Here is a 26,339-nt window from a genome sequence, read left to right on the forward strand (position 1 = left end):
TGGTAGCAATAAAGTGGTAGAACTGAAAAAAAAAAAAAAATGAGAAACAGCTTAATCACCTCCTGTGAACCCTCAAACTTGCCCCTCCTAAGAGGACCCTACCTTTAGTAGTGCCTCACACACACTGCCCCACCCTGGCCCAAGTACCCTACCTGTGGCCTGAATGCTGCCCAAGCCTCATTGCTGTCTGCCACCCCTGCCCCCTCCAAGAAGGCCCCCAGAGCCCTAGCTGGGTGCTGAGTAGGCAAACTCCAGGCTGTAACCCTCTGTGCTGCTTCCTGGTAGGATGGTCTCAGTGGTTCTAACAGCCTTCCCCAACCAGACGCCCAACACTCACCTGTGCATAGGAGATGCTCATTGAAATGGGATGAATGAAAGAGAACCGAGGCCCATGGGTCAGACTCAGTTCCCGATTATCTAACACCCCAACGTCCTTCCTCGGCCTCTAGCCTCTCCCCAACCCTGTGGCCCCACCCAGCTTCAACGAGGTCCAACCCACCTCACTGAGTGCAAGCTTTACAAGATTCCACCACTAAAGGACTTGCCCCTGTGTCCTTTGCGACCACAGTTTGTTGTGAATGACAAACCTAGACAGAATGTAAAAAAAAACAAATATCACTTTGCCGACAGAGGTCCATATAGCCAAAGCTGTGGTTTTTCCAGTAGTCATGTATGGATGTGAGAGTTGAACCATAAAGGCTAAGCCCTGAAGAATTGATGCATTTGAAAACTGGTGCTGGAGAAGACTTTGACTTCTGACCCATCTGACTCTTTGTGACCACATGGATGGCAGCACGCCAGGCTTCCCTGTCCTTCACCATCTCCTGGAACTTCCTCAAATTCATATCCATTAAGTCAGTGATGGCATCCAACCATCTCGTCCTCTATCATCCCCTTCTCCTCCTGCCTCCAATATTTCCCAGCATCAGGGTCTTTTCCAGTGAGTCAGTTTTTCACATCAGGTGGCCAAAGTATTGGAGCTTCAGCTTTAGCATAAGTCCTTCCAGTGAATATTCAGGATTGATTTCCTTTAGGATTGACTGGTTTGATCTCCTTGCAGTCCAAGGGATTCTCAAAAGTCTTCTCCAGCACCACTTTTCAAATGCATCAATTCTTCAGGGCTTAGCCTTTATGGTTCAACTCTCACATCCATACATGACTACTGGAAAAACCACGGCTTTGACTATATGGACCTCTGTCGGCAAAGTGATATTTCTGTTTTTTTACATTCTGTTTAGGTTTGTCATTCACAACAAACTGTGGAAAATTCTTAAAGAGATGGGAATACCAGACCACATGACCTGCCTCTTAAGAAATCTGTATGCAGATCAAGAAGCTACAGTTAGAACTGGACTTGGAACAACAGACTGGTTCCAAATTGGGAAAGGAGTACCTCAAGGCTGCATATTGTCATCCTGCTTATTTAACTTATATGCAGAGTACATCATGAGAAACACTGGGCTCGAGGAAGCACAAGCTGGAATCAAAATTGCCAGGAGAAATATCAATAACCTCAGATATGCAGATAACACCACACTTATGGCAGAAAGCAAGGAAAAACTAAAGAGCCTCTTGATGAAAGTGAAAGAGGAGAGTGAAAAAGTTGGCTTAAAACTCAATATTCAGAAAACTAAGATCATGGCTTCTGGTCCTATCACGTCATGGCAAATAGATGGGGAACAATGGAAACAGTGACAGACTTTATTTTTGGGGGCTCCAAAATCACTGCTGGTGGTGATTGCAGCCATGAAATTAAACAATGCTTACTCCTTGGAAGAAAAGTTATGACCAACCTAGACAGCATATTAAAAAGAAGAGACATTACTTTGCCAACAAAGGTCCGTCTAGTCAAAGCTTTGGTTTTTCCAGTAGTCATGTATGGATGTGAGAGTTGGACTATAAAAAAGGCTGAGCACCAAGTAACTGATGCTTTTGAACTGTGATATTGGAAAAGACTCTTGAGAGTCCCTTGGACTGCAAGGAGATCCAACCAGTCCATCCTAAAGGAGGTCAGTCCTGAGTGTTCATTGGAAGGACTCATGTTGAAGCTGAAATTCCAATACTTTGGCCACCTGATGCAAAGAACTGACTCACTGGAAAAGACCCTGATGCTGAGAATGATTGAAGGCGGGAGAAGAAGGGGACGACAGAGGATGAGATGGTTGGATGGCATCACTGACTCAAAGGACATGGGTTTGAGTAAGCTCTGGGAGTTGGTGATGGACAGGGAAGCCTGGCGTGCAGCGATTCATGGGGTCGCAAAGAGTCGGATACGACTGAGAGACTGAACTGAACTAACAGGTTTGTCATAGCCCCTTAATACAAAAGTCCAGATTAAGACTCTTCCATCAAGCCCGGCTGTCAAGGCCTCACTAGGCCTCGCCTTCGGCCCCGCTCCTTGGTCCCGCCTCCTTTAGCTCCGTTGCGCGAGGTCACACTAGGCTCCGCCCCCTTGAGCCCTGTTCGGCGTGGATGACTCTCGGCCCCGCCTTCGGTATTGGCCCTGCTTCTGGGTAACGCCCTTCTTCCTTGGACTCACCTTCCGCTCAGGCCACGCCCTCGACGTCTCGCACCGTCCTTGGCCCCGCCCGCTTTTTCCCCGTTCCTCGAGGTCACTGGGCCCTGCCTTCGGCTCCGCCCCTTTGGACCCTGTTCAGTTTGGCCTCTCTCGACCCCGCCTTCGGCCCCGCCCCTACTTTAGTATTGGCCCCGCCTTCGGTCCTAGACCCCGCCCTTCAGCTCAGCTCCGCCCCGCGCCCGCGCCCGCGCCGCCCGTTTCAGGCCCGTTGGCCCCCGGCTAACAGCTTCCACCACGTCCGTCGCTTTGAACTCCAGCGGACTGCCCCAGGCAGCCCGGCCCCGCCCGCCCCGGCCCGTGCAGGTGAGCGGCGGCGCTTCCACAGCTGTGTATCTCCGTGGGCCCGAGCACCCTCTCTGAACTCCGCCGGGCCTGAAGGCGGGAGGCCGTGGCGGAGGAGGCGCCCCCAGAAGTCCGCGCGGGCCAGGGTCCGGGCGGGCGCCGGAGCTCAGGGTGTCTGGTGGACCGAGATCTCCCGGTGCATTTTCCGGGGACTGGGCATCGAATCCTGCGTCGCTTCGCTGTGGGAATGCTCGGGATTTCCCCGGGGTTAGTGGACGTTCTGGTAAGCCGAGAGTGCGGTGAGGAGGAAGCAAGTCCTTGTTGGGGGAGGCGTGTTGCCCTCCCCAGATACACTCTGCGTGAGTTCTGACCAGCACAACCCTCTAACCCCATCTGGCCCGGGCCGGGGTTCCTAGTGGCTCTGGTCCCACAGGCTGAGCCTCACTCACCCCGAGCCTCGTCTTTTCTCATCTGGCGAATGGGCACTGGCCTTCATCAGGCTCCCGGGAGCGTCAGCGCCGGCCCTGAGTCAGGCCCTCCCCACCACCTCACCCCGGGGCCCTGGGGACACCAATGACTCAAACGCCAGCAGTCCCTGCTCTGGGAGGTTCCGGTTTCAGCAGGCAGCCCAGATGGGGGAAGAAGCAGAGAAAGGATGATCAGAGCTGGGATGGGGGACCCTGCAGGCAGAAGGGAGGCCCAGAGGAGGCTCCAGAACAAGCCTGGGCCGTCTGAGAAATATGAGCTGAGAGCAGATGGGTGAGGAGCCTCCAGCCAGCCTGTTAAGAGGGAACCGTCCTGCTGGGAGAGGGAACAGCGGGACCAGGGGTGTGCAGTGCTGGGGCTGTGGGTCATTTGGGGAGCTGCCAGGGGCACTGAAGGACTAGGAGGGGCCAGGCTCCTGGCTCTATGGAAGTCTGGTGGTTGCTGCCCCAGGGCCACACTCAGACCTCTCAGCCCCTTGGCCACATACACTTCCTTTTGAGATATGACAGGGAACACTGGGGGCCCATTTAGTCTGTCAACAAAGAAATAGATCGAACACCTGACCAGGCTGGATGTCGTGTGCTATGTGGAAGAACACGTGTGCAGCCTTTCCAGGAGCGGCAATGGGGGGCTTGGACTACGGAGGGCTGTGCAGGGCTGTGGGGTGGGGAACAGTGGCCAGGTGACCGCAGCAGTGAGCAAGGACTCACAGCTGGTGACGGGACCTTCAGATTCTGGGGAGGAGACTCGCAGGTGGGCGTAGGAAATTACTTTTCCAAGAAGGTTGGAGTGGTGGGCACTGTACGGCTGCCAGTGTGACCTCAGGCCACTCCGCCCAACAGCCCCACCAGCATGGGCAGTCTCGCGTACCGAGAAGACCTTGAAGAGGAGAAGAACTCAGGTGCATGTCTGGGTGAAGCGTGGGCATAGGGTGGGGGGAAAGGTGTGGGCACAAGGTGGGCTCCACCAAGGGGCATTAGAAAGTGCAGTGGCTGAAGTGGGGAGACAGGAGGCCCAGTGTGGGGTTCTCATGGGTTTACATACAGTTCAAAACCCTGGGACTGAAGGGTGGACTCAGGACTTGGAAGCCTGGGACCCAGAGCACCTGTGCTGGGCATGGAGCCTCCGACACCTTGGAGTTCATCCCTGGGGCCTTGTAGTTTACCCCTCTGTAGAAGGAGTGGGTGTGAATAGGTCTCCCATGGCCTAGGAGTTGTTTCAGGGTGGCTGGATCCTCAGATCTACCTGGGCTCCCCGAGCAAGTGCCTACCATGTACAGAGGCTGAGGGCCCTCCTGTCTGTTTACCAGCTGGATCCCCCAGGGGCCCATTAGCCCTCCTCTGGGGTGTCATTAGCCTGTGTTTATCCTCCAGAGTTCACCTGGGAAGTGCAGGCCAACAACCAGGCCTACAACAGCCAGTTCAAGGAGAAGGTCTTTCTATGTTGGCAGAGAAAGAAGTACAAGGTGGGCAGGCCTCCCCTGTCCCTGCTCCCACGGCTTTGGGGACCTGCCAGTGAGGGAGAGTGGCCACCAGGGCTCTGCCTGCTGGGTTCTCCCACTTGGTCCTGAGGACTGTAGTGCTACCCTCGCAGAGTCACTGGTCTGGCACGGATGCCCCACGTGGCTCCTCTACCCTAAATACATTCCTAGGCAGCCTTCAAAGTACAGTGTGTCCGTCAGGCTCTACCTACCTGCAGGGAATCCTGGGGTCACCAACCCAGCTCACCAAGCCTGCACCCAGTAGGGGCTCTGTTCACGCTGTTCGTGGCTGGAGGCTGTGCAGGTGGGTGGAGGCCAGGTGGGGCTGGGCGGGCAGACCCCCACGCCAGCTCTCCTTCCAGAAGAACGTCATCCACACGGCTAAGTACAATGTCTTCTCCTTCCTGCCCTTGAACCTGTACGAGCAGTTCCGCCGCTTTTCCAACCTCTACTTCCTTCTCATCATCCTCCTCCAGGTGAGGTGGGGGCAACCCAGGAGTCAGTGCCCATGGTCACTCCACTCCATCTACCTGCTTGAGCTGTCTCCTCCAGGAAGCCCCCAGCCCCACCCCAGGGACTTCCCACCTTCCCACATGGCTCTGTAGACCCATGTGTTTGTCTGTGTGGTTAGTGGGTCAGTGTCCATCCCCCACACACTGGGAGTTCCCTTACGGCTTGATCCTCACTGCCCAGCCCTGGACCTGGAACACAGGACGTGCTCAATATCTATTGAAGGATGTGGGTGCATGGATGGCTCCTCCAGGTATGAGGAGGCCTCCTGACCCCTTTGGCCTCAGCAGGTCCCAGAGGGCGAGGAGGAAGGATCAGATTCTAGGGACCCACTGGGTTCCTTCCTGACATCAGGCTGGTCATGGGTGGAGATGGGTGAGCAGTGGTGGGTAGGGATGGGACCCTGTGTGGTGTGGGAAGTTTCCAAAACACCCCAACTCATACCCAGTATCTCATTCTGATCTGAGTAAAGTGAGACACTGCTTTTATCCATCGAGCCAATAAACACTTATTGAGGACCTACTGTATGCAGGTCCTGTTCTGGGCACTGGGGACCCAGTAGTGGCCCTGACACCTGTCTTAAGGTGGCTCAGGACTGGGGGAAATGACTGTCATTAAACCACATGGTAGCAACCAGTGATGGGGTGGTTCCCCACCCAGACTGTGTTGAGGGCAAATCTGAGGTTGCACAGAGGGGATCCCATGAGAGCCAAGGCCTTGAGGAGGGAACAAGTGTGGGGTTGGGAGGGCTTCCTGGAGGAGAGGACCTGGGGCGGGGTGGTGCATGGAAGGAAGAGGAGGCAGTGCTGGGCAGGAGGTCCAGGCGGGGAGAGAGCCTAGAGGGGAGTTGCCTGGAGGTGGGAACGGCAGGATGTGAGGTTGTGGTGCTGGATGTGTGGGCGGGAGGGTGCAGGATTGGGCGGAAGGGAGGCGGTCAGGGTGGCCAAGAGCGTTGGCTGGCATGACCCATCCTCTGTGTCAGAGCATCCCCGAGATCTCCACGCTGCCCTCGTTCACTCTGCTCGTCCCGCTCATCTGCCTCCTCACCATCCGGGCCATCCGAGACCTGGTGGATGATATTGTAAGCAGGGATGAGGTGGGGGCAGGGTGAAGGCAGGTGGGTCCTCCTGACTCCTGGGTGTGGTGGGAGGAAAGTCCACACAGGCAGCCCCGGTGGGCTGTGTCGTCCATTGTGTTCTGTGGCCACTGGGGCAGGTGCCAGTGTCCCTTCAGCACATCATCCAAGTGTCCACACGGGCGGCCTGCAGGAAACCGCCCTCTTTCTGCCGCCAACACTCTCCCGGAGGCAGGGTCACTGGACAGGCACCGTGGGTTTGGGCTCTCTAACCGGGCACCTGTGTCTGTCCTGTTGCCTGAGCGGCATGAGGGGAATTGTTGCTGCTCTGACCTACCCCCATCGGCCCAGGGGCGACACAAGAGTGACAAGATTGTCAACAATCGGCCGTGTCAGATCCTAACGGGGAAGAGGTGAGGCCGCAGCAGCTAGGTGCGTGATCTACCCAAGGGAGGCAACCCCAGCATGACAGAGGGATGGACACTCACGGGGGGTGTGCCTGGGAGATCATCCAGCATCTTTGGAGCTCCTGGACATCCTGTGGGGCCAGGGGAAACCCAGACCAGCACTTATGGGATGCCTGCTGTTTACTAGGCCTAGGGTGGGCCCTGTGAAGGGGCAGGGGCTGAAGATCCAACTGTTCACCCTCATGGAGCAGAGTTCAGCCAAAGGGGAGGGCAGGAAGGTCTGAAGGGCCTTGGAATCTGGGAGGAGGGAGCAATCAGGGCGGGGGTGTGGGGGCTGGGAGGACTCCCCACCCCACCCCTGCCACCCCCACCCATGCAGCTTTCTGTGGAGAAAATGGAAGAATATACGTGTGGGAGACCTGGTCTGTCTGCATAAAGACAGCATTGTCCCGGTGAGCTGCAGAGGGGTGCTCCAGAGACAGGGCAGTTCCCCCCCTCCTCCCCGTCCCTCACCCTGCCCCTATGCAAGGCCATCATCGCCTAGTCAGTGAGCTGGGTGGGGGTTCGGAGGCAGGGCTGCCCCCCTACCCCCACCACTGGTCTCCCCCCTCTCTGCCCCCATACAAGGCTGTCATCTCCCACCCTGCTCCCCACCCCAGGCTGACTTGGTTTTGCTGGCCAGCACAGAGCCCAGCAGCTTGTGCTATGTGGAGACGGCTGACATCGACGGGTGAGACCAGGTCATCACTAGGGCTTTTGGGGACTTGGGGGCTGCACACCCAGCCCACTTGGATGTTGTGGTCCTTTGCCCTGGGAGCATGCGGACACTTGAATGCCAGCTGGGGCAATAAAATGCACCACCATTTCTGGAAGCCCATCTCCCCCACCCACCATGAGCCAAATGCCAAAGCAAGAAGGCCCAGGGTCTGGCCTCAGCCCTTTTGCAAACATACTGTGTGACCTTGGGCAAGGCCCTCTCCCTCTCTGGGCCTCAACCTCCTTCTTGGCAACTGGCGCACAGTAGGTACTTAGGGGAAATGCCAGAGTGGCTCTGGAAAGAGGCTGGGCACGCCCTGACTGGGCACTGTCTGCCCCACCTTTTGTCTTGCTCCTCTTCTTGTCACCAGGGAGACCAACTTGAAGTTCAGGCAGGCCCCAATGATCACGCACCACGAGTTGACCAGTATAAGGAAGATAGCCTCCTTCCAAGGTGGGAGCTGGCAAACCCATCCAGCCCCTCTGGGCTCTGTCTCCCCCCGCCCCACCCCCCGCAGTGGGAGCACAGGTTCCTCACCTGCTGGGTGGAGGGTGTTGTGCAGCTTCTGACATCCAGATGCGCACATTACCGTCTATTGTCCTGTCTTATTTATTCCCAGACCATTGGGGCTGAGAGAATTTTTAGCAGACAGACTTCTTCCAGGTCCATATCAAATCCCTTAAACCAATGTAACAGTGGAGGTGTTTCTGTTGTTATTACAAGGCGTGCTACAGCGTTTGATCAAGTGTTACATTTTATTTTTAACCCATGACCACTTTAAAGCAAATGCTTTTGGTTGTTTATTCAAAAAGGCAGCCTATGGGAATTCCTTGGAGGTCCATTGGTTAGCACTTTCACTGCCAGGGCCTGGGTTCAATCCCTGGTCAGGGAACTAAGATCCCACAAGCCGAGTGGTGCGACCAGAAAGAAAAACTAAACAAAAAACCAAAACAAGGCAGCCCATGTACACTGGCTAGCAATTCACCTACATGTTGGGAGAGGCCCACAGGGACATCTCCAGGTTTATTTTTTTTTGCCAGGAAAGTATGACATTTCACACCTATTGGTTCAGTTACTGTTTGCTGAAACCCAGCAAGGGGATAATTTTTTTAAATTGTTACTATTTGCTATCATTATTTTCCTGTCACATTGCAAAGGCAAGTTACTCTAATTGGTTCTGGAGCATGCCAGAACCTTTCTCTCCAAGCACAGCCCCTCTGTTCCTGACATCCAGACACTGGTTATGTGTCTGCTCACAGATCTGGGGAAAGGCCTTGCCATCCTGACAGCTCTTTCTGGGTCCTGACCCACTCCAGCTACGCCAGCATCCCTGCCCATTTTGCAGAGGTAGAGACTGCAGTTAAGAGGGGTAGTGAGAGGTGTGGGCTTGCCCCATGGCTCCTCCTTCCTTCTCCTGCCCCTCCCTAGACAGCTCTCATGTCTACCTTCAGGAAACACAGGCTCCAGCCCCTGAGAAGGAAGCGTGGGGGTCACTTAGGAGCCCTGTGGGCCCCCCAGCCCACTCCCTGCCAAATGCTGTCTTGGGCCAGCCTTTGCACGCTGGGTGGGTTTTGTCAAACAGAAGTGAGACCAGTGGCTGTACTCTCTCAGGGTGATGGTGGACAGGCCCTCCCCTACTGTCTGCTGGGGAACTCTGTGCCCTGTGTTTGGTCCCTATAGTTCAGGGTGCTGGATGGGGGGCACCCCTTCCTTCCCTCCCTCCTCACACATGTATTCAGCATTTACTGTGTGTCAGGTGCTGGACTGGGCCCTGGTGTCCCCAGCTCAACTGAGATAAGGCTGGTTCCTGCACTGGTGGACCTTACAAACATTTAAAAGATATTTATTGATTTATTTGGCTGTGCTGGTATGTGGGACCTTTTTAGTTGTGGCATGGGAACTCTTAGTTGTGGCATGCGGGATAGTTGTCTGACCAGGGATGGAACTTGGGCCCTCTGCATTGGGAGCAGGGAGTCTTAGCCACTGGACCACAAGGAAGTCCCTCACAGACATTACCGATACGGCTGCAGGAATAAACATCTGGTGACATCAGACACTGGTGGGGGGGGGGGGGAGGAAGGGGCTCAATAGGGGGCGACCATATCTGGCTGGAGGATCAAGGAGGGCTTCCCTGAGGAGGTGTGTGTACCACCACAGGAGATAGCACACGCAAAGGCCCTGAGGCCAGGAATGCCCAGCTTGGAGCATCCAGGAGGAGGCGGTGTTGTATAGTGGGGGGTGGAGGTGCCAGTGGGGCTGGTTTGGGGTAGTGTGGGGCCCATGCAGGTGACCCTGGCTGGAGAATGACAGGAACATTCCCTGAGTCCCCCACCCCCAACCTGTATTGAAGAGGGATGGCTGAGTTGCACCATGCTCGTGGCTCCCTGAACACTGGGTTGCCCACAGGGAAGGTGGTGTGTGAGGAACCCAACAGCCGAATGCACCACTTCGTTGGGTGCCTGGAGTGGAAGGGCAAGAAATACCCCCTGGATATTGGTAACATCCTCCTGCGAGGCTGCAAGGTCCGGAACACAGACACCTGCTATGGACTGGTCATCTATGCTGGTACAGCTGCTCTCCAGGGACCCTGGGGCCTATTCTGTCTAGGTCAGGGGTAGGGGTTGGGTGGGTGAGAACCCTGAAGTCATTGTCAGGAAGTCACAAGGCTGGGTCTGGCCGCCGCATGTCTGCTGCTATGGGATGAAGGGCTCCTGGCGTGGTTTCTCTGGACCCTCATTTCTGAAATTGCAGGAATGGACATGTTGAGCCAGCACCTTTGTTTTGACTGGAGAAATGGGGGTATTTATAACAGATGGAATGATGGGTGGTGGAGTAGGTGGCTAGATGGGTAAGGGGTGACAGAGAAATGGAGGGTGGGGTGGATGGATGAGCAGATGGGAGAGTGGATGGATAAATGGATGGATGGATGGATGGACAGATGGTAAATGGATAGATGGATGAATGAATGGATGGTGGATGAATGGTTGGTGGACAGTGGATGGATTGGTGGATGGATGGTGGATGGACGAATGAAGGGATGGGTGAATGGATGAATGGATGGTGGATAGATGAATAGATAGATGAATGGATGGATGGATGATGAATGGGTGGTAGATGGATGGATGGGTGGATGGAAATCTTGCAGGTTTTGACACAAAGATCATGAAGAACTGTGGCAAGATTCATCTGAAGAGAACCAAGATAGACCATCTGATGAACAGACTGGTGGTCCTGGTGAGCTCCTTAGACCCCCTGCCCTGGGTGGGGGGCCATGGAGGAGGGGAGTGAAAGGGCCCCACCGCACAGAAGCCCCGTAGCGGTCATCTTCCAGGCTTCAGGTTCCCTCCTCTGAAGAATATGCAGCCTGATCCCCTGGACAGGCCAGAGAATTTTTTCTTCAAATGCCAATTTGGAGGGGGCAGGGGGGGAAGGTTTTATAAAACAATATTTGATTGCAACGTTTCCAAAACCTGCAGGAGATAATAAGATACCCACCTATCCTCCACTGAACTTTAAAAATCCTTAATTTTTTGCCTAAATCAACTTTACCTTTTTAAAAATTATCGAAATAATTTTGCAGCTGCGAAGCTCGGCAGAAAACCTGCAAATTGCCCTTCCCCTGGACTGCCAGTCCCTCCCCACCCCGACCCCCTGTCCCCTCCTGGAGCAGTGCTGGGGGACACCCGCTCCCTGCCCTGTGCTTGTCCGTTCACACTAAGGGTGCGTGCATCCCCAAGGTGCCTCGCCCAGGCCCCCTCACGCTGCGCCCTTCCTCCCCTCCCCATGCAGATCTTTGTGTCCATGGTGGTGCTTTCCATGGCCCTGGCCTTTGGCTTCTGGCACAAAGTGAAGGAGTTCAAGGCCCATCACTACTACGTGTCTGCCATGCACACGCACAGTGTGGCTATGGAGGCCTTCTTCATCTTCTGGGGCTATCTCATCCTGCTCAGCGTCCTGGTGCCCATGGCCATGTTTGTTATGTGAGCCCCGGGGCCTCCCGCCCCCTGCTGAGCCGGAAGGGAAGGTGGGGGAGGGACAGCAGGCCCAAGGGCTAGGCGGTGCCCCACAACGTGCGAGTGCACATGCATGCATCAGCAGGGCCGAATTCATCTACCTGGGGAACAGCGTCTTCATCAACTGGGACCAGCACATGTACTACGAGCCCCAGGACCTGCCCGCCAAAGCGCGAAGCACCAGCCTCAACGACCTGCTGGGCCAGGTGGAGTACGTCTTCTCCGACAAGACGGGCACGCTCACCCAGAACATCATGACCTTCAAGAAGTGCTGCATCAATGGAGTTGTCTACGGTGGGACCCCGCCCGCGCCCCACTCCCCACGTCCAGGGTCTCACGGCAGTGGCCCGGCATCCAGCATCCCACACCGATTGGTGCCCCACCACTATTGCCAAGGGGCTTCCTCTCATTTGGGGGTTGGTCAGCTATTCCTGTAAAGGACCCACGGGTCAATATTTTTGACCACCAAGGCCACTGGGTCTCTGGCCCCAGAAAGCAGCTGCTGCTCTCACCCGGACTCCGAAATTTTAATTTCATAGCATTTCCACGTGTTGCACAAGATAATATTCTTTCCAGGTTTCTGCCAACTCTCTAGAAATGTGATAAATGTTTATAGCCTTGCAGGTCACACAGAAATTGGTACCGAGGTGGGGGCATCGTTCACCAGTCTCTGGTCTAGTTGATAAGCAGCGGACAGAGTTTAGACCAGGAGCCAACAGAGGGCCCCCTGGGCAGTCCCATGACAGACGTGGGCCCCGCCCTTGGGTCGATGCCACCTGACCCTCAGGTAGGGCACCAGGCCCGTGCTGAGCGGCACCAACCCCAGCAGGTCTCTGATGTTTCTAGACGTGCTACGGACCCAGGTTTTTCTGTGAAATCACCCTATTTTTCAAAGTAGGTGGCCAAGTCCAAATTTTAAAAAGACACCAGGAGGAGGTCAAACCAAACATATTCTATGGGGCTGAACCCCACTCCCATACACCATCCACCCCACCGCCGTGGAGGGGGGCCCTGGGACACATGGCTGCATCCTATTCTCCTCCAGGCAGAAGCTGAGGATGGGGTCTTTGGTGGCTTGGGGCGCTGGGTCCAGGGCACAGGCCTGGCTGGTCTAGCTGCAGCCAGCAGCCCCAGGAATCCTGGCCCGGGGGGGGTGCTGTGGGACCCCATGCGGACACTGGAAGCTGAGGCCTAAAGCTGAGTCTTTCCCCAGGCCCAGAGGAGACCCCAGGCAAGGTGAGCCCTGGCCGCCCCGGAGCCCTGGGTGGTAGGGGGACGCGCAGTGACCCACCCAGGGCTGGCCTGTGCCTCACCCACCCCCCCACAGGAGAACCCCTTCCTTTGGAACAAATTTGCTGATGGGAAGCTGCTGTTCTGCAACACGCAACTCCTGCAGGCCGTGCGGGCCAACCAGGACTGGAGGGTGCGCGAGTTCTGGCGTGTGCTGGCCATCTGCCACACGGTGATGGTGCAGGAGATGAACAGTGAGTGCCCCCCCAACCCCGGGGGTGGCTGGGCCCAGACTCCCCAGATGATCTCCCACCAACTCCCAGGGCCCTCTCATCATGATTAGAGAGCGCCCAGGCCCCCAGCACGAACCCCACCTAGCCTCTGCCACCAAGGGTGACTTGGCCTGTCATCGTATAGAGAGGAGGAGGACTTGTGGACTGGGATGCAATCACCCACTTTCTTTTATTGGGCTTAGAGGTCGTCCCACAAATACATGTTGGGCACTTCCTGTTTCTGTTTCCTCCCTGTACTAAGCAGGTGGAGACAGGTGGGTGGTGGGTCTCCAACAAGGTCAAGCTCTCAGACCCCTCCCCGCCCTGCCCCCTCCCTGGCCAGACCAGCTAGTGTACCAGGCAGCTTCCCCGGACGAGGAGGCACTGGTCACAGCGGCCCGAAATTTTGGCTACGTGTTCCTGGCACGCACGCAGGACAGCATCACCCTGATGGAGCTGGGGGAGGAGTGTGTGTACCAGGTCCTGGCCATGATGGACTTCAACAGCATCCGCAAGCGGATGTCAGTGCTGGGTGAGTGCCCGTGGTCCTGGGTGGGGTGGGGGGAGGTGGGGAGGGGAGTGTATGTGGGCAGCCAGGCCTCTTCCTCCACAGTCCGCAAGCCCGAGGGCTCCATCTACCTCTACACCAAAGGGGCTGACACAGTCATCTATGAGCGCCTGCAAAAGAAAGGCGAGACAGAATGGGCCACAGAGGAGGCCTTGGCCGTGAGTCCCTGTGGGAAGGGAGGGTGGAGGGGTAGAGTCGAAGACACAGGGGCAGGGGAGAAGAGTGTGCAGAGAAATGGCCTCAGGGAAGCCATGTACAGTTGGTCAAGTTGCACACTGTTCTGCCCAACACACACACACACATACACACACTCAGGGGCTGAAGATGGAGCCCAACTTCAAGCTGCACTGCCCAGAGGGGACATCTTCTTTTGAGTCAGGCAAGGACACCCTGTGGGTGGGTTTTGCCCTGGATGCCGCCCCCCTCTTCCAGCCAGGCCTAGGTTCTGGGACACACTCAGCCCACCCTGCCCCAAACCTTTCATCTCCACAGGTGAAACCCAAAAGCCTTGGCCCCACTTTCCAGGCTTCATCTTTCTGTTTCCTGCTGTTTGTCATCTCTAACCTGGTCTCCCTGCCCTCGAGGGGTTTCCCAGAACCCCAATTTCTGGTGTTGCCTTAGGGCCCTTGCACATGCTATTCTCTGTTCTCCTCTACTCAGGTGCTCGGCATCCTTCTGTCCTTGAGGTTCAGCCCTAGGTCCCCACCTCCAGGGAGCTCTTCCTGCCCTGACCCTGACATAGGCTGTCCTGCCATGCGGGCCCAGTCCTGAACCCATGGGTCCCCAGCCTCACCCAGCACAGGGCCCAGCAGGGCTGTTTGTGGAAAGAATGTCCTCTGTCCCTCTGCTCAGGAGTCTCCCAAAGTGCCCTACTCTGCTGGGAGGGAGTGGTGGGGAGCAGATGTCTTGGTCCTGACCCAGAACCGAAGTGCAGTCACAGCAGTGACCCAGAGCCCAGGAGCTCGGCAGGATGGCTGGGCTCAATTGCCCTCGGTATGGACAGGGAAACTGAGGCATGAGAGGAGGTGCACAGGCCTGTCTGGGGCATTCGACATGTCCACATGCAGCCACCCAAGCCCATGTCAGTCAGGAGCAGAAGCCAGTCGAGGGGCTGCCTGTTGGGGCAGAAGACCTGGGGCAGGGTTGGAGCCTAGGAAGGAAGAGCTGCGATGGAGCAAGAGAGCCCTGGGTCCTCCCCTGGGCCTGGAGACAGAGTCCCACAGGATCCTTCCTGTGCCCCACCCCCTACCTCAGTTCCTTGAGGAGTGAGGCAGAGAGAGGGCTCCAGGGACGGCAGAATCCTGATTGGGAAGGGCTCTGGCAGGGCTTCACTGAGGGTCTTGCCTAATGGTTAGAATTTGCAGCACAAATCATAGGGTGGATGTTCCTGGCTAGGGGAACAGGCAGGCTGAGATCTGGAGGCAAAACAGAGTGAGTGGGGTGTCTGGGGGGTGATGAGTTGAGACAGAGAGGATGTGGAGCAGGATGGCGTGTGGTCCCAGCCTCCCCCTGCCACCGGAGGACAGACTGTGTGGGCAGGGGCAGGTTGGGGGCCCAGGCAGAGGGAGAAGGGCTGCAGGGGTTCCCCAGAGTGGCAGGGGTGCCAGCGTCATCTGCCTGCTGGCCCCAGTCCTTTGCCACGGAGACCCTGCGGACGTTGTGCCTGGCCTGCAAAGAGGTGGATGAGGACGTGTACGAGGAGTGGCGGCAGCGGCACCAGGAGGCCAGCATCTTGCTGCAGAACCGCGCCCAGGCCCTGCAGGAGGTGTACGAGGAGATGGAGCAGAGCCTCCAGGTGGGTGGAGCCGGGGGCGGGGCGCCACACCCCAGCCCGCCGGGGAGCTGGGTCCCTGCTCAGTCTGTCCTCGCCCACTCTGTCCTCCCCCCCTCAGCTCCTGGGAGCCACAGCCATCGAGGACAGGCTGCAGGACGGTGTCCTCGAAACCATCAAGTGTCTCAAGCAGGGGAACATCAAAGTGTGGGTCCTCACAGGGGACAAGCAAGGTGGGTCCTAGGGTGGCAGCCCCCAGCTCAGGCAGAAGGGAGGCCCAGGGAGGGCTCATCCCGTCCCAGAGTCACCGTCAGGCCCTCCGTGTTGTCTGAGTTCACTGTACCCCCCACTGTGTGTCCCTGGGAAGGGAGAACCAAGACCCTGGGTGCCTCTCTTGGGTGGGCTGGTGCCATACTGAGCACCTTCTGGGGATTTGGCCCCCTTGGCAGCTCTGTTTGGTGGGGCCCTGGTTACCTCCCGGGGCTCAGAGAGCACTGGGCACCTGCCTGGAGCTGCCCAGCCACCTAGGGGCCAAGTTGGTCCTGTGGCTGTGGAGCCCTGGTTCTCCCAGCCCCTGAGGCTTCTTGGGGGGCCTTCTCTGGGCATTGGTGCCTGCAGGGCTCCATTAGGACTTCTGTGGGCAGGAGGCACGTATACTCCAAATATTTAGAATGACATTTAACAGCTCTGCTGGTGTAAAGACCAATCTCCAAAGTGGATTTTTTTTTTTTTTTGGCCGCATTGCCAGTCATGTGGGATCTTAGTTCCCCCATCAGGGATGGAACCTGGGCCCACTGCATTGGCAGCATGTAGTCTTAACCACTGGACTGCCAGGGAAGCCCCACAGGCTGGATTTCTGTATTCATTTTTTTTTTTTTTTTTAAAGAAGTTAAGTCACGTTTTTCTCTGCACCCCCCCCCCCGCCCCCAGACATGAAATCATTTTGTGGGGATCCTAGGCACTGAAGTGTCTAAGGTTAGTGCCTTGACCTTGGCCCCAGACTCACCTGCCTGCAGCCGCCCAGCCCTAGCCAGAGGTGGAGTCCTCAGCATGCTGACCTGGAAAGTCTCAGGGCTGACTCTCATTGGCTGCCGTGGTCACATGCCCTCCTCTGAACCAATCGCTGTGGCTAGTAGGAAGGGCATGCTGCTGTGATGGGCAAGGTGGGTGGGGTTGGCCTCCAGGCAGGGGGGCCTCCCCGCAGGGGTTGAACTGGGCTGATTTGCAGAGACAGCGGTGAACGTTGGTTTTGCCTGCGAGCTGCTTTCAGAGAACATGATCATTCTGGAGGAGAAGGAGATCGTGTAAGAAGTGGGGATGGGGTGGACGATCCTGACGGGGGAGGGGGGTCAGGGTGGGGATGGGGCGCCCACGACACAGCCATGGCCCTGGGGTCTGACTGGCCGGTCTCCTTGGGGCTGGGGTGTGGGTGCAAGGAAGCCTGTGTGGCTGACGTGGCTGAGGCCTGGCTGGGCCCCCATCCCCACCCCCGTGCAGACGGATCCTCGAGGTCTACTGGGAGAACAACAACCTGCAAGGTGGCAAAAAGAAAGAGCTTCCCCTGCAGTTCAAGATGGCCTTGGTCATTAACGGGGAGTTCCTGGTCAGTGTTAGGTCAGAGTGGACAGTGGGACCCTGGTACCCCGGGGAGGGGCCTGGGAGGAGCTGCGGTCTGAAGCTGGAGCTGCTTCCACTGAAAGGCCCTCAGATGCACCATTGGACCAGCCAAGGTGACGGCCACTCCGAGAGATAGTTCTCAGCTGGGCCAGAGCAAGGGAGGGTGCAGTCAGGTCCAGCTGGGAGGAGGGCACAGTTAGGGCTTCACCGGGGGGAGGGGGCGGGAGAGGGAGGGTTACAGCGGAGTGACCTGCCCCTGTCACCCATGAGCCAGGACCAGCTACTGCTGTCCTTGCGCAAGGAACCCCGAGCCCTGGTCCAGAACGTGAACGTGGACCCGCTGGAGTCCTGGCAGGAGCCAGGAGAGGAGAGGGTGGACTTCCTGCAGGCCAGGCGCCTGTCCCTCATGTGGCGGACACTGGGGATCCAGCTGCGGAGCTCGGGGCTGATACCCCAGCACAAAGACTCCAAGACCCTCCGGATCGCTGAGAAGCAGCGGGAGCGGGCCTTCGTGGAGCTGGCCTCCCGATGCCAAGCGGTCATCTGCTGCCGTGTGACACCCAAGCAGAAGGCCCTGATCGTGACGCTGGTCAAGAAATACCAGAATGTGGTGACCCTGGCCATCGGGGATGGCGCCAACGACGTCAACATGATCAAGAGTGGGTGGTGGGCAGTGGGGCCGGGGGAGGCTGGCAGCAGGTGGGAGCGGCGGGCTGGGGTCCCCCGGCCGACAGGCTTGTGTGTGCCCCTGCAGCTGCAGACATCGGCGTGGGGGTGGCGGGTCAGGAGGGCATGCAGGCAGTGCAGAACAGCGACTACGTGCTGGCCCAGTTCTGCTTCCTGCGGCGGCTGCTGCTGGTGCACGGACGCTGGTCCTACATGCGCGTCTGCAAGTTCCTGCGCTGCTTCCTCTACAAGACGCTGGCCAGCATGATGGTCCAGATCTGGTTCGCCTTCTACAGCGGCTTCACTGCCCAGGTGCGCTGGAGGGAACTCCCTCCCCTCTAGGGGATGCTGTGTCCTTCCTGTAGCCTCCAGGAAGGCAGCAGGCATGCTCCCACTCGGAGGTCCTCAGGGGGCAGAGCGTGCCTGAAGCCACAGAGCAAAGCAGCCTTCAATCAATATCTGGCTGCATTAACAGAGGTATAGAATCTACATAAAGAGGGGGATGGTTCTGTGCCCAGCCCTGTGCTGAGCATTTTCAGGGATATTTGGCAAATTTGAGCTTTGAAGCAAGGGCAGGACAGGTGCTCCAGACATACATTCTTCAAGGGGGAAAAATGAGAACCTGAACTTCAGAGAAGGTAAGATTGTAAGGGCTGGGTCCCTGACTTCAAGATTCTTGACAGTATCATGGTGAATACTAGATGTGCTCTCCAGAGTGTCAGAGAAGTCATACATAGGGCAGTGATGTCCCCTGTGGTCTGAAAATAGACTTTCATGAGACAGAATGGCCTCCCTGTCACCAATACCCAGACAGCCGAGAGGGAGCTTTACAAGAGCACTCTTCATAAATATATATTTTTGTTTTACCTTTTATTGCTAGGTATTTTATTCTTTTAGATGCTATTATAAATGGAATTGTTTCCTTAATTCCCTTTTGACATTGCTTATTGCTGCTGTATAGGAAGTGGTACCATGTGGTGGTTCAGATGGTAAAGAATCCGCCTGCCAATGCAGAAGACATGGGTTCGATCCCTGGGTCAGGAAGATGCTCTGGAGAAGAAAATGGCAGCCCACTCTAATATTCTTGCCTGGAAAATCCCATGGACTGAGGAGCCTGGTGGGCTATAGTCCATGGGGTCGCAAAGAGTCAGACAAGACTTAGCAACTAAACAGCAACAACACCACTGGTGTATAGAAACACATTTTTTTGTGTGTGTTGATCTGTGCCCTGCAACTTTATTGAGTTTGTTTTATTGGCTCTAGTAGTTTTCCTGTGAGTCTTTTGGGATTTTCTGCATGTAGATCATGTCCTCTGCAAAAAGAGACAGCTCTACCACTTGCTTTCCAATTTGGATGCTTTCTATTTCTTTTTCTTGCCTAATTGCTCTAGTGAGGGCTTTTCCAGTGCAGTGTTGAATAGCCATGGTGAAAGCAGGCATCCTTGTCTTGTTCCTGATGACAGAGGGGACGGTGTTTAGTCTTTCTGTGTTTATTAACTGTAATTAATGTTCCTTCTCCCCCCATATATTTATTTGAATATTTACTCCTATCAGTATGGACTCACATATGTTCATTTTATTCTATGCCTTGTTGCTCATTTTGTATCCAATTTGTCCCTTTGCCCTGTGCCTGCTCTTCTCTGAGCATGTCCTCACTTTCTGGCACTTCGAGAGCTTCCTGGCTCGTTTTGTCCTTTCCTTATCCCAAGCCTGGAATGAACCATTCCCTCAAGGAAAGCCAGTTCTCTTCACCAGAGAGTGGTAGTTAGAAATCAAGGTCTAAGCACCTGGTGTGCTCATCGCACGTGATGCCAGTATCCTCCCTGTAGAAAGAGGCAGGAGATATACACATACTAACCTGTGTTCAGACACACCTGTGCTGTACTGACCTCTCTATGTGTATGTGAGTTCACACTGATACCACAGAACAAGGCTCAGCTTAGCCTTTTCCACATGCTCATTTGTGACTCATCTCCAACGGTGAGAAACTTGATTCTGGTAAAAAAAATTTTTGTTGTTGTTACTTATTTGTTCAACCCCAGAATGCACGTAAAGCCATTCTGGGAACTGAAACATGTTTTTTCACTTGTCTGGATTTGTGCATTCAGGAAGGGACTTGGTCTCTTTGTGAGATCTCTTCCAGCTCTGTTACCCATCACTGACTTCCTAAGTCAAAAATGATCTAGGGAAAAAAAAAAATGATCTAGGGACTTCTCTGGCAGTGCAGTGGGTAGTCTCCATACTTCCACTGCAAGGGACACAGGTTTGATCCCTGGTTGAACTATTATCCTGCATGATGTGCAGCATGGCAAGAAGAAAAATTTAAAACACACTCTCTAGCCATTTTCCCTCCTGTAAACTTTGTATTAAAGTCATCACTTGAAACAGACTCCAAGGTGCTACTTTAAAAGCACTGAAGTGAAAGTGAAAGTCAGTCCGTTGCATCTGACTCTTTGCCACCCCATGGACTGTACAGTCCATGGATACTGGAGTGGGTAGCCTTTCCTTTCTCCATGCCTTTTCTCTTCCACTCTTTATCACTTCGTGCAGCCCTGATCTTAGCCCCAACCTTGATTGTCACTTGACTCTCGAAGGCACCTGGCATCCTCTCCAGGTGACAAACAATCTTGGATGGGTCTCCTTAGGTAGAGATTAGTTTCTGTCTCTGGCCGTCTGGCTCTGAAGGCTGAGTGCATTCTCCCTCCCCTCCCCTGTCTGCGTCCTCCACCTTCCTACCCCAGCCTCTGTATGAAGGTTGGTTCCTGGCGCTCTTCAACTTGCTGTACAGCACCCTCCTGGTCCTTTATATCGGGCTCTTTGAGCAGGTGAGCAGCTCCAGGTCTTGCCTCTTCCTTCTCTGTACATGTTTCTTTTTCTGGGGCCTGGGGTGGGGTGGGGGCCATCCCCTTCTGGTCCCAAGAGCCAGCTTCCCCACTGTGAACTCGCCAGGATGTGAGCGCAGAGCGGAGCCTTGAGTTGCCGGAGCTGTACATCGCAGGCCAGAAGGACGAGCTCTTCAACTACTGGGTCGTCCTGCAAGCCATCGCCCATGGCACGGCCACCTCTCTGGTCAACTTCTTCATGACACTGTGGATCAGCCAGGACTCAGCTGGGCCTGTCAGCTTAAGTGACTACCAGTCCTTTGCGGTGGTCGTGGCCCTGTCCAGCCTGCTGTCCATCACTATGGAGGTAGGAGTGGCCATCTGCCTGCCCCTTCCCTGGTGGGGTGGGCCTCGGACAAGCTAAGGTCTTTCCTGGCAGTGACCTGCCCCTTCACAGACCCCGGGAGCTGGGCCTCCGTCCTCCCCACCCCATCCACCTCCATCCACCCCACGGTTCCCTCCCCATCCCCCCTGCCTTAATGCCCCTTCCTTGTGCAGATCATCCTAATCACCAAGTACTGGACCGTCCTGTTTTTGCTGGCCATTTTCCTCAGCCTCTGCTTCTACGTGGTGATGACCAGCCTCACCCAGAGCTTGTGGCTTTTCAAACACTTCCCCAAGAACTTCCCATTTCTATGTGAGCCCCCAGCAGGGATGGGGCAGTGATGGTGGGGGGCCTGTTGGAGCAACCTCTCTGCCCCTCTGAACCTCAGGCTCCTTGGCCATGCAGGTGAGGTAGGGGTGTGTGTGTGTGTGTGTGTGTGTGTGTGTGTGTGCAGGAAGTGTCAATGTCTCCTTAGAATTTTCACTTCCTTTCCCTGGGGTGAAGGGAAGAGAAAGAGATAGGGTGTTGGAGGGGAGAGGCACCGAGCAGGCTCTGGTGAGGCCATAGCCCAGGCCAGCTGTGATTCTGCCCTGTTGCCAGACGCTGACCTCAACGTGCTGTCCCAGCCCCCCATCATGCTGGTGATCCTGCTGAATGTGTCACTGAACACCCTGCCTGTGCTGGCCTTCCGAGTCATTTACCAAGCCCTCAAGAAACCACAGCGCAAGGTGAGGGTTGGGGGTCCACGCCACACATGGAGGACCCCAACAGCCAGAGCCTGTGCTGGGAACCGGGACTTGAAGGAGAGGCAGAGATGGGGCAGAAGCAGAGCCAGACACACACCCAGTGTCCCCACGAGGGACCAAATGACAGGCAGAAGGGCCCCAAAGTGGATGCTGTGGTTCCTGGGGTGGATGCAGTGGGAGCATAGCCAGACTTCCACCTGGAAGTGACTGGGACTTGGGGGCCGAGGTGACAGAAGTGATTTGGAGATGGGATAGGCAAAAGAGGGACTCGGGGTAACACAGTGTTCATCGGTGGATGATGGGTAAACAAAATGTGATCTATACGTACAGTGGAATATTAGCCTTTAAAAGGAAGGAGAGTCTGACACCTGCTACAACATGGGTGAATCATGAGGGTGTGATGCTCAGTGACGGAAACCAGACATAGAAGCCCAAACACTGTCTGATCCCACTCACAGGCGGTCCCTAGAGGAGTCAGATCCATAGAGACAGGAAGCAGATGGCTGGGCCAGGGGCTGGGGGAGGGAAAGGGGTGTCATTGTTTCATGGGGAGAGAGTTTCCATTTGGGAAGATGAGAAAGTTCTAGAGATGGGTGATGGGGATGGCTGCATGACAGTGTGAATGTGCCACTGAGGTGTGCACCTAAAAATGGATGAAATGGTACATCTCATGTTATATGTATTTTACCACAATGAAAAAAGGTGGGAGATGGGACTCACTAACCATAGTATCAGAATCTAGAAGGATGAGTTGAAGCTGGGATGGGCCCCAGAGTTGACTTGGAATGGTGGCCTGGGACATGGCCACAAACCTGCCACCTTCAGCCACACAGGCTGGACATGGGGCTGCCCCAGGATAACTTCTGACTTTGCCACCAGAGGGCACTCAAGGCGAGTGGTGGCTGGCCCAGAGTTAAGTCCCAGGGAAAGGACTCTGATTAGCTGGTCCAAAGTCAGGTCCATGGGGAGGAATCTGATTGGTTGGTCCAAAGTCAGGTCCCATGGAGGACTCTAGCTGGATCAACTTGCCTAGGAAAGAGCTTGGACAATCAATAGTGGCCAAGGACTCTGATTGGCCCTCACTGGAGGGGCAGGTGATTTGAAAGTCATCAACATGGCTTGGGAGCCTGATGACTTCCACTCTCTCTTTTGTTCTGTAGGAAGAGGTAGAGAAAGTCACAAGTGAGGAGATCATCGTGGAGCCTGTGCCCTGTATCCGCAGGGAGTCACGGGCCCGGCGCTCCAGCTATGCCTTCTCCCATCGGGAGGGCTATGCTGACCTCATCACCCAGGGCACGATTCTGCGGAGGTCAGCAGGGGTCAACAGTGACATGCTGGTTGATCACACAGTGCCACCTGATGAACCATCTGGGAGCATGAAGGAGTCCTTGTGGTACCCAAGGAAGATGTCATTTCTGGGGAGGAAGAGGCACTCACACCATGGGAAGGTGTCCTCTGAGGACATGCAGCCTCCCTCTGAGGTGAGCTCCTCCTTGACCATGGATGGGCAGTCTGCCCCTCATCCCCACCCTCTCAACAAAACCTGGCCATCTGGATCTTCACAGGAGAAGTTGCCATATTCTCCTGAGAGCCTGCCGCCAACCGAGATGCCACTGTTGACTCTAGAGAGCCAAAGTACCTCTATTGAGAGCCAGATGCTGCCTTCGAGCCAGATGTCCCTGCAGAGCCAGCCAGCATACCTGCCACAGGAGAAGACATCCCTCTGGAAGATCCGGAAACTGTCCTTGAAGAACTGGCCGTACATCTGGCAAAAGGAACCCGAGCCCCACAGAGAAGGGATATTGCCAGTTTCCAGCTCAAATCTTAGTGCTGTGATGGAAACTGCACCACCAAGTGCAAAAGGATCATCCATCAGTGAGCAGCCAATGGAGGTGGAGCCCTCACCTGTGGAGAGGGAGCCGTCGCCTATGGAGTGGCTGCCAGAGCCCAGTGGGGACCAAGCTGCACCCGATCTGGCAAAGCAGCTTCCCTGACTCCTGGGGCATCAGTGACTGCTCAGGCATAGTAAGTATCATCCAGCAAGCATGAGGCCATCCCCTGAAGACAGGGCTCCACCGGCTTTTCTTTCCCTAATAAATCAGTCTGTCTGACCCTAGGGCTCCTTGAGGCTCCCTCTTCCTATACTTCTTTTTGTGATGCCCCACGGAAGTCTTTTCTGGTTTAAGGGAAAAAAGAAAAAGAAAATCAAAACACTGTCCTCTAGTGGTATAATGGGGAATTGCGGGGAAAGCTGGACTGCTTTGGGTTTGTTTGTTTTTTTTTTCACTCTGGGATAGATAATGTGGATAAAAGTTTTATTGCTCTCAGAAGGGAGGAAGGTGCAGAGCAGACTGCTTACCAGCGCTGGCTTCCTGCCTGCTGCTTGTTGTCCTGTCTTGGCACAGTTTATAAGGCCCTGGCACCACCCAGCCTCTCCCTCCACCAGGGTGCCCTGGTTTCTTCTCAAGCAAATCACTTTACACTTGGTGCTCAGAAGGCAGTGGACAGTGATGCCTCAGAAGCAGAGCCCATAGGATCCTGAGCTTCGAGTGGCCCAAAGGCTCCATGGAGGGTGGAGCGCTGTGGGGGTGGGATCTCAGGGAGGGCTGTGTTCAGAGTGGAGAGGCCCACTTACTCTTTCCCTCTTCCCCTTCTCCCTTCACAGAGGTTGGGCCCCATGCTTCCCCTTCCTACACCGCCAACTCCTACCCCTACCCCCAACATTCAACCAATGCACAAGCCCAGGTGAGTGACTAGAAAATAATTTATTGGAGAAAAACAAAACAACAAATCCAGCACAGCAATGGTTCACAACAATGAGGATTTTTTTTTTTTTTAACTTTTAAGTCTGTCACCTGAGGGTGAGGTGGAGGGGTCTCTATTTGGATGACCCAAATTGTGTGTCCCCCGAAAGCTGCCCTACTGTCCAGTCGTGATTACACACTCAGGGCCACGTGGCCTCTTGACCCTCCCTCACCCTTGGCCAAGAGAATCCCCCTGCCAAAGACCAGCCATTTGGGGGAGGGGTCTTCTGGGGCCGCAGGAGGAGCCCAGGAACTGATAGGTTGGTGTGACTGTAACTGCTTTGGGCAAAGAATATGAGTGGCCCCAATTCCAGCCTGTGCAGGGGCCCTAGAACACACTCCACCCACTCCCATCCTCATTTCAGGTGGGTTGAATCTGCACCCCCAGGCCCAGCCCTCCAAACTCAGACCTTCTGACTTTCAGGGCGTGAGGCTACCCCACCCCCCTTATCTGGGGCCTATCCTAGAAACTAGGCTCTCCCTTGGTGGGAGCATGGGGCCTGGAGGCAGAAGTGGAGTCCCAGGCCAGGAGACTGCTCCAGAGCCCCTTTCCATGATTTCTGGGGGTACACTCTGTTCTCTAGGGTCCTACTGTGGGCTGGAAATGGAGCTCCACAGGTGCACCACCCACCTCCCAGGCCAGACAGAAAGGTGAAGTCATGCCTGGACAGGCCCTAGGAGGCTGGGGTGTCTGGGTGGAGTCTGTGCAGGGCAGGTGCCTGCCTGGGGGGTGGGGATTGTTTCAGGAGGGTCCTTTGGATGTGGGGAAGTTGGGGCACATCCCCGCCCCCCACCACCCTGGGCGACATGACTCAAATTGGCTGATTGTCTGACTCCTCTGAACAAGACACTTGGGAATTCATGCTAATGTGAAACCAGACCGGCCCCAGGGGCGGGGAAGTGGGGGACCCAAGGTGGCAGTGACGCCCACTGGCGCCCCAGGACCAGAATCCGGAGGGACTCGGCGCCAGGAGGTGGAGACGTGGGCGTGCAGGTTGAGTGCCTGTCGCCTGCCTTCTCCACCTGAGGCACGTCCATGCGCCGCCGGCTGGACACAGATCCTTGGAAAGGGAGAAAGTAGCATAGAGCAGCGCCATGGAGCACCGAACAGCGCCCCCTGGGGCATGAAACACAAGATGCGACGCAGAATCCTGGGGCTCAGCCCCCGCGTGGCCCCGCCCCACCCCCCACCCTTCCGCCCAATACATCATCTTCAAGAAAAAGTACATTAGTCATGCATCAAATCAAATTCCATTGCGTCTTTTTTTCACTTTTCTTCCTTTTTTTCCTTAAATTACATTTGAACACAGAACACATAGAATAATAAATAGTCTAGTAAGACATGACTCCAAAAAACAAGAAACAGAACACGCCAGAGAACAGAAAGGTACCCCGCTCTCTCTCTCTCTCTCTCTTTCCTAAAGGACTCATTGAAATAAGAAATCTGTAAACGCCGCTGGTCCTTCCTCGCGCTCTCCTGGACTCTCTCGCTCACGCTCCCTCGGCCCTTCGCCTCTGACCGCCCCTGACATTCACCGCGTCTCCCACGGAACTCACCAAAGAAACGACATACCATCGTCTGCAAAATTATAATTTAACGGTATAAAGCTTCAAGTCACGTATTCCAAAAACTAGCTAAGGATTTTTTTTAATCACATAAACTATACATTAAATATCTTGAGGTATTTCAGAGAAAATTGTCAAAGGCTCGAAGGAGCTGTGCTGGAAGTGTCATTCCCTGGGTGGAGAATGGTCTTTGGTGTGTGACAACCGGCTGGGTAATTGGGTCGAGCGGAGGGGGGGACTGGGGGAGGGGGCCTGACCAGGTCGGGGGGGTGGTGTCAGGAGGGAAATGGTGTGTGTGCCGAAGC

At 55.5% G+C, this 26,339-nt stretch overlaps 1 protein-coding gene across 11 annotated transcripts; it reads left to right on the forward strand.

Moving 5' to 3' along the window:
- Positions 1–2,194: 2,194 nt before the first annotated feature.
- ATP8B3 (ATPase phospholipid transporting 8B3) lies at positions 2,195–23,844 on the forward strand. 11 transcript variants are annotated; one of them, XM_043465548.1, is made up of 28 exons: positions 2,195–2,881; positions 4,189–4,247; positions 4,720–4,811; positions 5,189–5,302; positions 6,319–6,417; positions 6,763–6,824; positions 7,198–7,270; positions 7,478–7,548; positions 7,946–8,028; positions 9,982–10,140; positions 10,721–10,809; positions 11,365–11,555; positions 11,671–11,882; positions 12,802–12,824; positions 12,916–13,072; positions 13,434–13,622; positions 13,704–13,816; positions 15,289–15,453; positions 15,551–15,662; positions 16,658–16,733; positions 16,927–17,032; positions 17,321–17,705; positions 17,801–18,024; positions 20,453–20,536; positions 20,661–20,900; positions 21,092–21,230; positions 21,519–21,646; positions 22,825–23,844. In XM_043465548.1, exons 2-28 carry the CDS (start codon positions 4,199–4,201, stop codon positions 23,656–23,658), a joined length of 4,269 nt encoding a protein of 1,422 aa, XP_043321483.1. In that variant the 5' UTR covers positions 2,195–2,881; positions 4,189–4,198; the 3' UTR covers positions 23,659–23,844. The 11 variants fall into 11 exon arrangements, with proteins under 11 accessions (XP_043321483.1, XP_043321484.1, XP_043321486.1 ...); XM_043465549.1 differs by having other exon boundaries at positions 11,674–11,882; XM_043465547.1 differs by lacking the exons at positions 2,195–2,881; positions 4,189–4,247 and having other exon boundaries at positions 4,268–4,811; positions 4,998–5,302.
- The last annotated feature ends 2,495 nt before the right edge of the window (positions 23,845–26,339 follow it).

Source organism: Cervus canadensis, chromosome 4 (genome assembly GCF_019320065.1).
Source record: "Cervus canadensis isolate Bull #8, Minnesota chromosome 4, ASM1932006v1, whole genome shotgun sequence".
Lineage (NCBI taxonomy): Eukaryota > Metazoa > Chordata > Mammalia > Artiodactyla > Cervidae > Cervus > Cervus canadensis.

Coding starts and splice junctions, on each gene's coding strand:
- ATP8B3 (XM_043465547.1), top strand. CDS start 4,787: ATGTTGGCAGAGAAAGAAGTACAAG. Junction 6,418..6,762: donor GAGACCTGGTGGATGATATT/GTAAGCAGGGAT, acceptor CCATCGGCCCAG/GGGCGACACAAGAGTGACAA. Junction 7,271..7,477: donor ATAAAGACAGCATTGTCCCG/GTGAGCTGCAGA, acceptor TCCCCACCCCAG/GCTGACTTGGTTTTGCTGGC.